The 13,194-nt window shown below is 38.4% G+C and overlaps 1 protein-coding gene across 2 annotated transcripts in view; it reads left to right on the plus strand.

Moving 5' to 3' along the window:
* The window catches only part of grik3 (glutamate ionotropic receptor kainate type subunit 3), a 94,340-nt gene extending 81,450 nt beyond the window's left edge, over window positions 1-12,890 (plus strand). Inside the window, exons 13-16 of one of the 2 annotated variants that reach the window (XM_070965830.1) lie at window positions 4,049-4,266; window positions 8,005-8,230; window positions 8,481-8,731; window positions 9,459-12,890. In XM_070965830.1, the coding sequence (XP_070821931.1) occupies window positions 4,049-4,266; window positions 8,005-8,230; window positions 8,481-8,731; window positions 9,459-9,653 (890 nt within the window). In that variant the 3' untranslated portion in view covers window positions 9,654-12,890. The remainder of the gene's footprint in view (window positions 1-4,048; window positions 4,267-8,004; window positions 8,231-8,480; window positions 8,732-9,458) is intronic. The other variant, XM_070965831.1, reaches the window with a different exon arrangement.
* Window positions 12,891-13,194: the final 304 nt, after the last annotated feature.

The raw sequence follows: 13,194 nt of genomic DNA on the forward strand, positions 1-13,194 counted from the left end.
TGCTGCTGCTAATTAGATTTTATTCATACCACCCTGAATAAAATTTTTCACAGTCATGTTGCAGTTAATATTAAGTATAGCGTGATCTATAATATAAACGTATGATGCAAAATTGATTGATTTTTCTATTGAGCGCCGTCAAAAATATCTTGACAGTGATCTTGAACATATAATTTGTGCAAGTTTAACACTGAGACAGACTGTTTCTGGCTTTCTGTGACACCCGTTTGTGCTACAGTACCTTGTAACACATGCTGTATGGTGCTATCTGCAGCGAGGTATATTTTGTCTGTGTCACATAAACAGACATCCCCTGCTTGTCTGCCAAACACAGTGACAGCAGCTGAGACGGAAGCCATTTCCTTGACATGTTTAAAATGCAAATGGACGTGTTTGAGGAGATTCGAAAAAAAAATAAAAATAAATAAAAAAAAAAACACCAGCTTGTCTGTGGGAGGGAGGTGTCATAGACAACACAAAGAACACAAAATGTGAGGAGGTGCAAAAGCAAACACTTTGTGCACTTCAAAAGCGTTCTTGGGGGTCTCAGTAGGCTTTTGCTCACAACAAACATATGTCTGATCATTTCCCGTAAATTGGTTTCCCCACATAAAATCATTTTTGAAAGTATGTTTGATTTGTGAGTTGACTTATTCCCAATTCTCTCATTCTTCATCTGACATTTTTTTCATATCTCTCAAGTTTCTGCTCTAAATATTACCAAGAAGCATGTGTTTAAGCCCAAATGACTGCATTATTTTCTTTACTTCTTACATAAAGATTGGTTACACAAGTAATCTGTGGTGGCGTTTTGTCTGGGGGTAAGAAACCAAATTTGTGACTTTGCCCCTTCTTGAGATTCAGATCAAGATTTACTTGAAATGAAATAAACATTTCCATTAACGAGTGTCATTATTTAAAAGCAATTAACTACTAGCAAAGCCTCAAGCTCTGAAGCAGTTTTTGTGCAATGACTCCACTGAGAGACTGCTAAGTGCAGGTAATCGTTCTCATGGGAAAGTCTTGTTCTCTCACGTTAAGGTGAGGCTCTGCTAGTTGGAAGAAACACTCCAGAAAACCAGGACACCACGTTTAGCATGATGCACCAGTGAGTCCACAGAGAACAGCTTTTTGTTTTTCCCCTGACTGACATTTCAAAAAGCATCCTTACATGCAAAACATTGCGTTCATTTACTCAAAGGAGAATATCAGTGTCAGGGTGACTTCTTCATGAGGAATATGTGTGCTGTAGTATTAGTCATTGTCATCGTCAACATTAAGTCTAAAAGCACAGTTTCTCTGAGTGCTGGCTAAGAATATTTATGCACTACAGAGAAACTGTTGAAACATAGAATGGAAATGGAGAGCCTCAAGAACTCCATGCTCACTTTGATATATAAATCATAAGACTGGATGATAAAACAAATCTAAAAAGGAGTTAAAAATGCAGCAGCAAAGTTTTTTTGTTTTTTTTTTCCTCAGACCGCCACTAGAGCTTCAAATTTCCAAATTAAAGTCTGCTTTTTGATATTATTAACAAATACGGTCCCTAAAGCCACTGTTGAGGCTAGGAAGTGCACCTAGAGTTAAGATTTTTCTTCTTCAAAGAGCATTTGAACCGTCTGTTGAGAATTTTTTTTAAAAATTATAGCAAACAAACGTTATCAATATGTGCCATCAGTAAAATGTGGTGGTTTCTTATAGCAACTGCAAAATGAGTATAGAGTCAGGTGGGGTTTCGCACTACCCTAACTATGAGTAAAAGCTAAACATTAGCATACCTCTTATTGAACATTTTATTAACTTTTTACTCCTGTCAAAGGGGACAAGTATACAATATTACAAGGCACAATGTTTCTTTCTTATTGCTGTAAGCTTATAAAATGTTGCCAATTGATTGTTGTGGTGAGCTAATGTTTGCTAGGCTACATTAGCTTACGTAGCTAACATTAACTACTCAGCTTGTTCTCCATGCCCAACAAATATAAAATTGTAAGCTCTATAACTCACTTAAAACAAAATAGTTTAGCATTTCAAGAAATAGGCATATTCACTTTCTGTCTGATAATACAGAGAGATAATCAACCACTCTCATATATGCTAACCATGCAGCTAGCCAGGTGTTTAGCCTAGCTTAAAGACTGACAGAAGGGGGACACAGTTAGCCTGGCTCCCTTTATAATGACTGTTAACTCATTTAAGGCTCCTTTTACATGTTCTTTTGTTCATCTTACAGTACAAGCACTGTTAATTGAAATAATATGGCATAAATAGGCCTTATTTCTGATTACAACAAATTAGAAAAATTTCCTTTTTCGCCACAACACATCCCACTTCAGTGTTTTGTACTGCATTAGGCATCTATTTATACTGTAGCATTAATGTGAAAGAGCAGTGCAGCAGTCAGTGAGATAGATGTGATGTTTTGGTAACTGAAATAGTATCGTGATCCCTGAAAGAACATTTATATTTCCTTGGTTTATAAGATAGGAGTCCTTCCTCAAGGAAATGTATGGCATATTGACACCATTTTATTTCCCTGGCACCATATGACTGATCTGCTTTTTGTATTTATTAGAGTGTTCTGATACAGCGCCATATACTGTTCCCTGCTGACAACAGCACTTTATAGTGTGGAATTCAATTGAGTTACCCGTTGCTCCACTTCATTTTTAGTGCAACCAGAGAATGCATCTGGATCTGCCCTCTCTGAAGTCATAGTGAATTAAAGGATGCTACTGTCTCCCTTTGTTTGTAACCATGTAGAGTCTTTGTCAAACCACAAAGGACAAATCCAATCAAATTTGGGAGGAGAGGTTAAAGAGCTGACCACTCTGCCCCCCTTCTGTGGGCTTGTTACTCTTTAGAATTGCCCTCATAAATCTTCTCAGTAAAGTAACAGAGTGCACAAAGCACAAGGGTATTTTAAAGGTTGTCAGAGATGAGATATAAAGTAACTTTAACACCAGTCAGTGAGCCATTGTAAACATAGTATTACTCAGCAGAGGACCACTCAAAGTCAAGGCTGATGCAGAGGTGTGCTGTCAGTCTGGATAGGTACTATATCTTGATTTTTCCTTTTCTATTGTTGTATACAGACTGTGATGATCTGTTTGTAAAATACATTAATGTCTTCATGGGGTAAAATTGAGCTATGAAATGACATAAGAGGAACATGGAGGAAACTGTCTGAATCTAATTTTTGTGAATTACATGTGATATATATAAAAAAAAAGACCTTTGGTGACGTAGTATTACTCGATGAACGGAGCTATATAATGTTTTGATTTTGCTCAGTTATTTTTGAGCTGGCATCTCACATCCTGCACTGATGCTGTTTTTGCTTATCAACTTGTATGCCAACTGGTTCTCCGAAACTCATGTCAGGCGAAAGATTCAGGAACAGTCTCGGATCAAGTGCAAATGCTATTAATCCTCACTAGATAAATCTGAATTGGTATCTTAATGCCTGCAGTGCTTTAGCAATAGAAACCTGTTAAGTGATTACAGTGGTGAACAGTTGCTTAGTTGCAGATTATGAATCAGGCTGTTAGAATGTTTGATGGGTCTTCCATGTTGTATTGTGAAAATACTGGGACTACACCATACTAGAAACAATGAAATTAAGTGTTGGAGTAGTATTTCTATTTCCTCATGATACATATTATATTTTCGATTAAAACACAGTCTGTTATTGATATAAATTAGATTTCAAAGAAACCAAGCCTCTAAAGGCTGACATGAAGGGCTTTTATACCTAAAGTAGAAGCCTGAGGAACATAGAGTTTAATGGTCTGATCTGCCGATTCTGAATTCGTAGCTTAGGGTTTGAGTAAACTGCCAAACTGGCTTTGTTTTCTGTTTCCTCACTGACAGTACCTTGACCAACACCAGCGGTACTGCCAAAAACATTTGCAGGCTAATTAACTAAAATGCACGCCATCGTGTTTCTGCTGAGTGAATTTGTTTCATTCAGTTACTGTTTTGGCAGGTACTATTTTATCTGGTTAATTGCTTGATTTTCTCTCATATTCTCTCTTGCGTACAGGCTCAGAGTTGATGCCCAAAGCGCTGTCGACCAGGATCATCGGTGGGATCTGGTGGTTCTTCACACTCATCATCATATCATCCTATACAGCTAATTTAGCAGCTTTCCTCACAGTGGAGAGAATGGACTCGCCTGTGGACTCAGCCGACGACATTGCTAAGCAGACGAAGATCGAGTATGGAGTGGTCAAAGATGGTGCAACCATGTCTTTCTTCAAGGTACAGTACACACAGTGAGATGAGTTATGATTAGGTAAAGCTGTTTTATCATTATGAAGTTAATTAATGAAGACACTGGACAGATATAGAGTAAAATATGGAAACAAACTTAGGGATGCAACTAATGATTATTATCATTGTTGATAACTCTGCAGGATTAATCTATTAATTATCAAAAAAATTGTGGAAAATGCCCAAAGTGACACCTTTCAAATGACTTCTCAGTCCAAGACTCCAGAATCTTCACTTGATATTGTAATGACAAAGAAGTAGCAAATGTTTGATGTTTTTGCTTGAAAGACTACTGAAACGATTAATCGATCAGCAAGAAAGTTGGTGATTAATCTACTTTTGATGGACTGACCGATTGATCGGCTAATCATTGCATCGCTGCACAATACAGCCACTGAAATTTCCTTCACGTCGTGTATTTTACAGCGCAAACAGTCAAACTGTAGCTAAAGTGTGCAGAGTACAGACATGTACAGCAATGATAGTATGCAAAAATGATGATGAGAAATGAGACAAGATGTCGATGTTGAGTTTTTAAATTGACTTTTCTCAAAACTTTTTATATATATATATAATAATAGTAGGTATACACAGTATATACACACACACACACACACACACACACACACACACACACACACACACACATATATATTTTACAGTTAGATCTTAATTCCCACAGCAAAGGCAAATTCTTCAGCTTCTCCACTTCTCCGCACTGTTTGATGTGTTCCTCCATAATGATTTTTTTATTCCGAAGTTTCAGCCTTTGCCTGCAGGGTCTTTGACTTTATTTTATTATTTTGAGCTTTGCTTTAGATGCTGCGGCTGCGGCTGCTGCTGCTGTGGTGCTGAATAACACATGTAACAGAGTTACAGTTTCTCCGAATAAGAAAATGAAAACACTGCACATTTCTATTGAAGATGGTCCATAAGTTTATGTCATTCAGTAGCAAGAAAGAAAAAAGTCTTCCAGGGCATCTGTCTGCCCTGGTTTTTATGCTTCCCCTCCCCCCAAAAAGAAAAGAATTGTGGTTGAGCTCATAAATGCTGTATGCCTCATTGTTGAATCTGCTGAATGGTGTTTGCATGCTGGATCCCCCAGCTTTGATAATGTGATTGGGTTAAGGGTTTTTGCTGATATCACATTCAAAACAATAGCAATGTCTTGGAACTGCATATCATGTTTATTCAGCTATATACAGTCACTAATCACAATACTGTAAGATTCTGCATTGCATCCCATGGAAATGAAATGCCCAGTAATAATAATTAGTGTGTCTGGATCCAACTAAACTCCTTGACCCTTGGAAAAAAAATTAAAAAATAAATAAAATCAACCCTTAGTTCTTCTGAATAGCTTTGGAAATGAAAGTTATTCTGGATCCCTCTGTATACTTTGATTAACCGTAGTTGTGATTGTAGCGTCACAAATAGAAGGAGACACAGGTGTTTCATTACCTCATCAGAGCTGCACAGCTCAAGTGCCCTCTGCTCCCTCTTGCTCTTACAGAAAGGCCTAATGATGTCGACTCAATGAGGCAGAGAAGCATGATAAATACCGAGGAGACCAGGGAGTAGATAAAGGCTTTGCAGATGTACATACAACCCAATTCCAAAAAAATTTGGACGCTGTGTAAACCATAAATAAAACAGAATGTAATAATTTGCTAATCCTTTCTGAGATATACTTAATTAAAAATGGTACAAAGACAATATATTTAATGCTTAACCTCATCAACTTTTTGTAAATATCTGCTTATTCTGAAGATGCAGTAACATGTGTCAAACAAGTTGGGACAGGAGCAACTAAAGACTGGGAAAGATGTGGAACGCTCCAAAAACACCTGTTTGGAACATTCCACAGGTAAACAGGTTAATTGGCAACAGGTGATCGTATCATTATTGACTATGAAAGGGGCATCCTGGAAAGGTTAGTTCAGAGTCAGATGTGGTTGTGAGACACTGACAGATAACTAGGTCATGTTGTGGTTGTAGATTGCGGTGAAATCTGCAACAGACAAATCTGTGCCCATCGGCTTTTGTTCTGGTTTGTTTCACCATTTTTAATTTGAGTCATGACCTTCAGCACCTTCACAAGACATTGGATTGGTGTAGAAATTCCGCCTCGGTTTGTCTTTGCTTCCATTCAACAATCTTTATTGTATATTGTCCCCACACATACACCTCTAAATATATGTCCTGGCTGCCAGATGTTTCTGGCAAAAAAAAGAGAAAAAAAAAAGAAAAAAAAAGACTTTCAAAAAAACTATAATACAAATCACTGTTGTTCTGTTGTTTTATGTATTTTTATGAGGTAAAAATGTGCTTCAAATATGTAGGAGCACTAATTATTTTTCATAATCTGAGCGTGATGAGCAGAGTGACACGTGGCACAGGTGGGTCAGATAATTAAGGCAGTTTGGGATCCCAGTGCCATTTTGCATCTTATACAATATATGTCTGCTTTTGCCCGTGATTGGCAGTTAAGTTTCAGTTTTGGCCGTTCAAGTGAAAAAGTTTGGCCCTTCGGTCTACAGTAACTTCTACCAGGAACATGAATGAATTATTCAGCGAGTAAATGTTTTAGTAATGGCTGGCCAGGTACTCTGATAGCTAACGGAAGGCATTATCTGACCGGCATTATGATACTGTTGAAACAAACATATTGCATTAGAAGCTTATCAGAGGTTTGTAGCCACTGTTGTCCAAGAGAGTGTCACATCACCTGAAAGCCGTCCGTCTGATGAGGAGCTGTTGTTTTGTTAAATCGCATCGAGAGCGTTGAAGCCCACACAAAAGCAAATCAAAGGAAAGTAGCTTTTACCAGCTGTTAACAGGTTGAAGGAAATGACTGGATGCGGTTGTATGCCGTGTTGCACTCGCAGCAGAGATAAGGGATCTATGGGGAAACATTCTTTATCATGAGACCAGGATGAGCTGTGTACCAAGTGCCATATGGTCCATTTTCCTTCCTCACCTCGCCTACTCGTCTGCAAAATAAAAAGTGACGCTACCTTGGCAACACCTGCATCGCATCCTAATTGGTAGTTTTAAGTTTTAATATCAGACTATCATATCTCAACTCAAGGCAACCAAGACTGTGCTTCTACTGTAGGGACGCTTCTTAAAATAGCATCTTTCACAATTTGAAATGGCTTATAGTCTTTAGACAGTAATTATCTAGGATTCGACATGGCATAAATGTGACCTCATATGAAATTGCATGAAATACCACATAGCCTGGTGCAAGACTAATGGAGAGGCATTCTATTATTGCTGCTTCAGTAGCACTTAGGAGAATAGATGTGCTCAAAGCTTCAATTAATGTCCTTTAATCCTGTGACAATGAAGATCTGTAGGGCTAATCATATAAATCTATTTGGCAAATGGCTGAAGAGCCTGTATTCTAAAATGCTATATGTGTGTGATCTTTAAAATGATCTGTTCAAGCATTCAAAAAATGCCCATAGGTGTTACGTTATCCTGCCATTCATCAGAGGGACGAGCAAGATTTCACGGTTAGCTGTATTTTCAGCCTTAACACCCTGGACTGTAATGTTAGAAAGAAATTTTGCTCAAGCGCAACGTTTTTTTTAATTTTTTTATTATTGGTAAAGGCATTGTATATTTTCCAGCCACTTTTTCCTCACCTGCAGCAGGGGAGACCGTTCAAATGAGGTTCAAAGGCACATTTTTTAAACTGGCTCTTTCCATCCCTTACAGAAATCTAAGGTTTCTACTTTTGAGAAGATGTGGGCTTTTATGAGCAGCAAGCCAAGCACATCACTGGTGAAGTCTATTGAAGATGGGATTCAGAGGGTGCTGAAGTCTGACTATGCTCTCATTATGGAGTCCACAACTATCGATTACATCACTAGGAGGAACTGTAACCTGACACAGGTGGGAGGACTCATTGACAGCAAAGGCTACGGCATCGGCACTCCCCTCGGTAAGACCTGCAAATGACCAGAGTACATTTTCCACTGCAAAGTAATGAAAAATTCAAGCCTTTTTTTTGAGTTGTGTGTTGCGTTTGAAGAATTAGGGTCAGGGCTTGCTTTTTAGACAATGCAGAAGCACAAGACATGTTTTTTTAGCTTCTAGTCAGACAGTATGCCACAATGTGTTTATGAACCTTATTATCACAGAATCCAGCTGGCGTTTCTTCCAAAGTAAAACAGGCCTTATGTTGCTTCCAGGCTCCCCGTACAGGGACAAAATCACCATAGCAATCCTAAGCATCTTGGAGGATGGGCGCCTACACATGCTGAAGGAGAAGTGGTGGAGTGGGAGCAGCTGCTTGGATGAAGAGCGTCGCGAGACAGGCCCCATGGGTATCCAGAACCTGGGTGGTCTATTCATTGTGCTGGCATCTGGCCTAGTGCTGTCTGTTTTTGTGGCAATCGCTGAATTCATCTACAAGCTACGAAAGACAGCAGAACGTGAGCAGGTATATATCCCCATAAATCATCCTGAATTAGTTAATTTGATCTTCACTCTGTGGCTTGGATGTAGGGAAAATTAATCTAACATTAATTTAATTAACACCCCATCAGGATTTCAGTTCATTTCACCCTCGATTTTAGCAAAGAAGTTGCTAACCATGCCTATTTTGTTATGATACACATAGCATCTAAATCGAAGCTGTGCTGAATTCATGGCTTTTAGTTCAAACATCTTATAAAAGGATTTGCATGCCTTCGGCTAATCCCTAGGAGTACTTGGCCATAACACCACAACATTTACTTATTTTAACAGGCATAATTGTAAATTGGAGCATAGAGAATTAATCCATTATTAGTCATTGGAGATGTCAGAATAGCATGAACCCTTTACTGCTGTAAATCACTAATTTGAGTCATGCTTGGTGAGTAGTTGCATGCATGCTCATGCACCACTTGTTCACTCTTTCTGACACAGCAGCAATAATGAACTGTGTGCAGGCTACATGTGGCGATGGTGCGATTTGACATTGCTGACAGCCATGGATGAATGTGCACACATACACACACCAGCAGTAACACAGCATGAATATTATGTTCTAATGCATTTTGTGCTCTTTAGACTGTCGACACTCTCTGCTGTCAGAACAATTTAAAGCTAAGGCATTTACCCCCCGTCCCTTTTCCCCTCTTCTCCTTCTTGCTCCCCTCCCCGCGTCCTCCCTTTTTGCCCAGAGGTCTTTGTGCAGTGCCATGGTGGACGAGATCAGACTGTCGTTCACCTGCGAGAGGCGGGTGAAGCACAAGCCTCAGCCTCCAGTCATGGTGAAGACGGATGCAGTGATCAACATGCACGCCTACAACGACCGACGACTCCCAGGAAAGGACAACATGAGCTGCAGCACTGGGATGACCCCCGTGTTCCCATGACAATGTGTTCCCCCCAGGGCAAGAGCCTCCTGAGCAACGTGTCAGGGGTGATGCCAGAGACTAGAGACAATGGCATAGACGGAATCACCAGATTCACCATTAACCACAGTGACATGGGGACACTAACAAAACATGGCCAACTCAAAATGGCAGCATCAGCCACACAGGTATGACAGCATTCACCACTGTATTCCAAACCACGAGAGGTAAAAGAAGTATTTGGGGGAGGTCCTGGGAAAACAGTATACCCAAATAATCAGTTTCAAGTCTGATGTTTACGTGCGCAACACAAAAACACAAGAAAATCCACATCGTTCAAGGAATCCTCAATCAGTGAAAAGACTGAGAAAAAGGACTGAAGCAGGAAGAAACGCTTTGTTATGAATGGCAATAAATGGCAGATATACTAGCAGGAAAAGGAAGAGCAGTTTTCATTGGAGATCAGTTTTTGCCACACATTAAATTTCTATCAAGTTCTTACCTTTATCCTGTTGATTTACACAAACTCCTGAATGGCCTTTGACAGCAGAAAATAATGTTACCTCAAACTTTGTTGTCTAGGCCTGAGTGGTTATCTCTGAGTGATAAGCTGCTCGATGTTTTGAAAGCGCGGTTCACAGGGACACGCACGATAACCCGCACGAACGCTCCTTCAGTATCTGCAGTATTGTTATTGGTGGGAGCCTGTAGCAAGATACAACTGTTCAGCAGTAAATATGCGTTTGTAGAAGTCGTTGTGTGAAATTACCTAAACTGTTACAAGGAAGCAATTCATTATTGATGCAGAGCAAAGCTGGAATGAGGAGACATCTTTGTTTAAAGATTCCACCGTGGACCATTTGATCATGCTGTCCTGGGATTAGATTTATTTGAGCAGAAGTACATTTTATGTCCAAATCATTTTGTACATGATTGAATTTTAATCAGTTAAATTGCCAAAGATATGACCATTCGACAGAACTATATACAGCATGGGCCAGTTCCTGCTCACTTGGCACTTATTTTGTGTTCAATGCGAAGTAAATTGGAGTGGTTTAAGTGGAACCATTAAGGGATCTTACAGTTTTTCCAACCACGCAGGGTAATGTGTATTCAAAGTTAATCATATTCTGCAAAGTCGCAGCATTTGTCCCTGGTTTTGCAAACCATCTCACCTCTTAATATTGTAATGTAAAACAATCATTGAATAAGAAGCATAAGAAAAAGACCTGATGGATTTCCTGATAAAATGTCTCTGAAATCATAAACTCAGGTCTGTGTAAATTCCAAAAGGATAATCAAAGACATGTTGAACAAACATATGAACTAATTTTAAAACTTGCTTACCTTTGATGGAGAACGTATGTAAGTGCAGGCTGGGTTGGAAGGCATTGGATCTGGCAGTTCTGTCTCTATCTTAGTTTAATATTAACTGTAAGTCACAAAAATAAGAGACTGTGACCTTAAATCTAAAGTGCATTTTTTTGGGCTGCTTGCTTTTAATTTTATCCATCGAACATCGTGCTGGAATTATTCCATGTGTGTTTGCAGGACCATTGAATGTCCCAAGTACTTCTGAACACATTTTGAAGCAGTTACTTCATTCATCAGTTGTGATCTAGAGGCTTTTTGGCAGGAAACTCGATTGTTTTGCATTATGAACGCCATGAAAACTGGGCAAGGGTTTGATTTAAAAATATGAAAAGATTTTGAAGGTTATCTCAGACTTGAAAGCCACAAGCTTTTTTTCTGTTTAATTACCTAACGTGGACAGAGTGTGAAGATAATGTGGTGAATAGACAGCAGGAGGCAGATGATGATTTTGCGTTCATGTTAACTTTGATGCCTGTTGCGTAAGTGTACATCTTCAGCAAGTGTCATGCCGAGGGAAGATTCGAAGAGTCTGTGAGCTGCTGTCGCCTGGGGGAGCTGAACGAACGGCAAACCTCTGTGAGGTTTACGTTGTCAATAGGTCTAGAGGCAAAAAAAAAAAGAAAGAAAATAAAAAGAAAAAAATCGTTCACTATCTAATTCAAGGAAACTCCAATCTGTAAAACTTAGCGTTGGTTTGGTAGAGATTCACTGTATAATTGTTTATCGATTCCCTTCTGCAAAGTAGAGTATGTAGATAAGATCAGCAGGAGAAAATGTATTTTGCTAAATTTATACAAAATGAATTCTGTTCACAGTCAAATATGTTAGATGCTATTTATTTCATTAGAGAGGTCACTTTAACCTACTTCCTCACTTTACCCCAGTTCCACATCCCCAAACCTTTTTTATTTATTTAATGGAAATTAATTCTATTATGGTATATTGGATTGCTATCATCCAGATGGGAAAATGTATGTAAATTTTCATTTATGATGGCAAATATATTTCTAAAAGGTGAACATGACATGGAACTGTTGAGCTTCCCCAATAATTTTGGGGATAGTCCCTTAGAGTTTATCTTGTGTACCTGGACCTTTCTTGCTCTTGAAATCCCAATTAGGACCTGGTCTCAAGTATGACTGCGGCCGATACGTGGTTATACTATATTACTGTTACCCTCACATGTACTGTAGCTTTCCATGCAGGTGATTCAAAGACTCAAGTTTGCTTGTATTTCACCTCTGTAATATGTGAAAATAATCGAAAATTTCATCATAATCAAAATTAGTTGGAATTTCAACAAGGTTTCTGATTTGGCTGATTCAGTCAGTTTGGTTACTGAATATATACATCTTTTTTATAAATTAATGTGAATAATAATGTCATTTTACACAAAATTGTATGAAATGTGAGAGAAAAGTAATGCAAAATGTAAGCTACATAACCTGTGTTCCATTAGCAGTGTGTGATATGAGTTTTGATTTTCCAGCAGTCACGACGGTATGCCTTTTTATGTATACCTTTCTTTTGAGTTGCACAGCTTCTATCATTTGGCAGAAAACCTTTCAAACAATGCGAAAAATATGTTTGGTGCCAACCAGGGTTTTCTTTGTGGACATGCAGAATTTCTATGAATATAGTTTTTGTAAGGTTTTGTAAAAAAAAAAGGAAAAAAAAAAGATTTTGTTTTCCTAGTAACTGTATGTGTCAAGAGAACATTAGAATAACCGACATCTGAGTAAAACATGGGGAAATTCAATGAAATGTTATAGAAAAGCTATTGAATTATTTTCTTTTTAACACATTGTGAATAATTCAATTGTACAGTTTGCTGTATGGGTTATATGAAGTTTTAAATAAAAAATACAAACTATTTAAATCTGCTGTTGAGCTACTGATTGATTGGAGCTGTGTTACCATGTTAAAACACATTATTAGCAATACTGTGGTGGTTAATCTTTGTAATAGTAAGTTGTAGTATTAGAAAGTTCACGTGAAGTAAAATATTACTGACTTAATACTGACTCAATTATAAAACCCAGTAGCAACCCAACATTTTTTAGGATGATTTTCCAAAGTACCAGCTACATAACTTGATTAGATTACATTAGATTTGATTTTTAAAGATCCCAGTGGGAGATCATAGCACGATGTGAGAAGATTATATGACAACATCGAAAGTACAGTG

Source organism: Chaetodon trifascialis, chromosome 7, assembly GCF_039877785.1.
Source record: "Chaetodon trifascialis isolate fChaTrf1 chromosome 7, fChaTrf1.hap1, whole genome shotgun sequence".
Classification (NCBI taxonomy): domain Eukaryota; kingdom Metazoa; phylum Chordata; class Actinopteri; order Chaetodontiformes; family Chaetodontidae; genus Chaetodon; species Chaetodon trifascialis.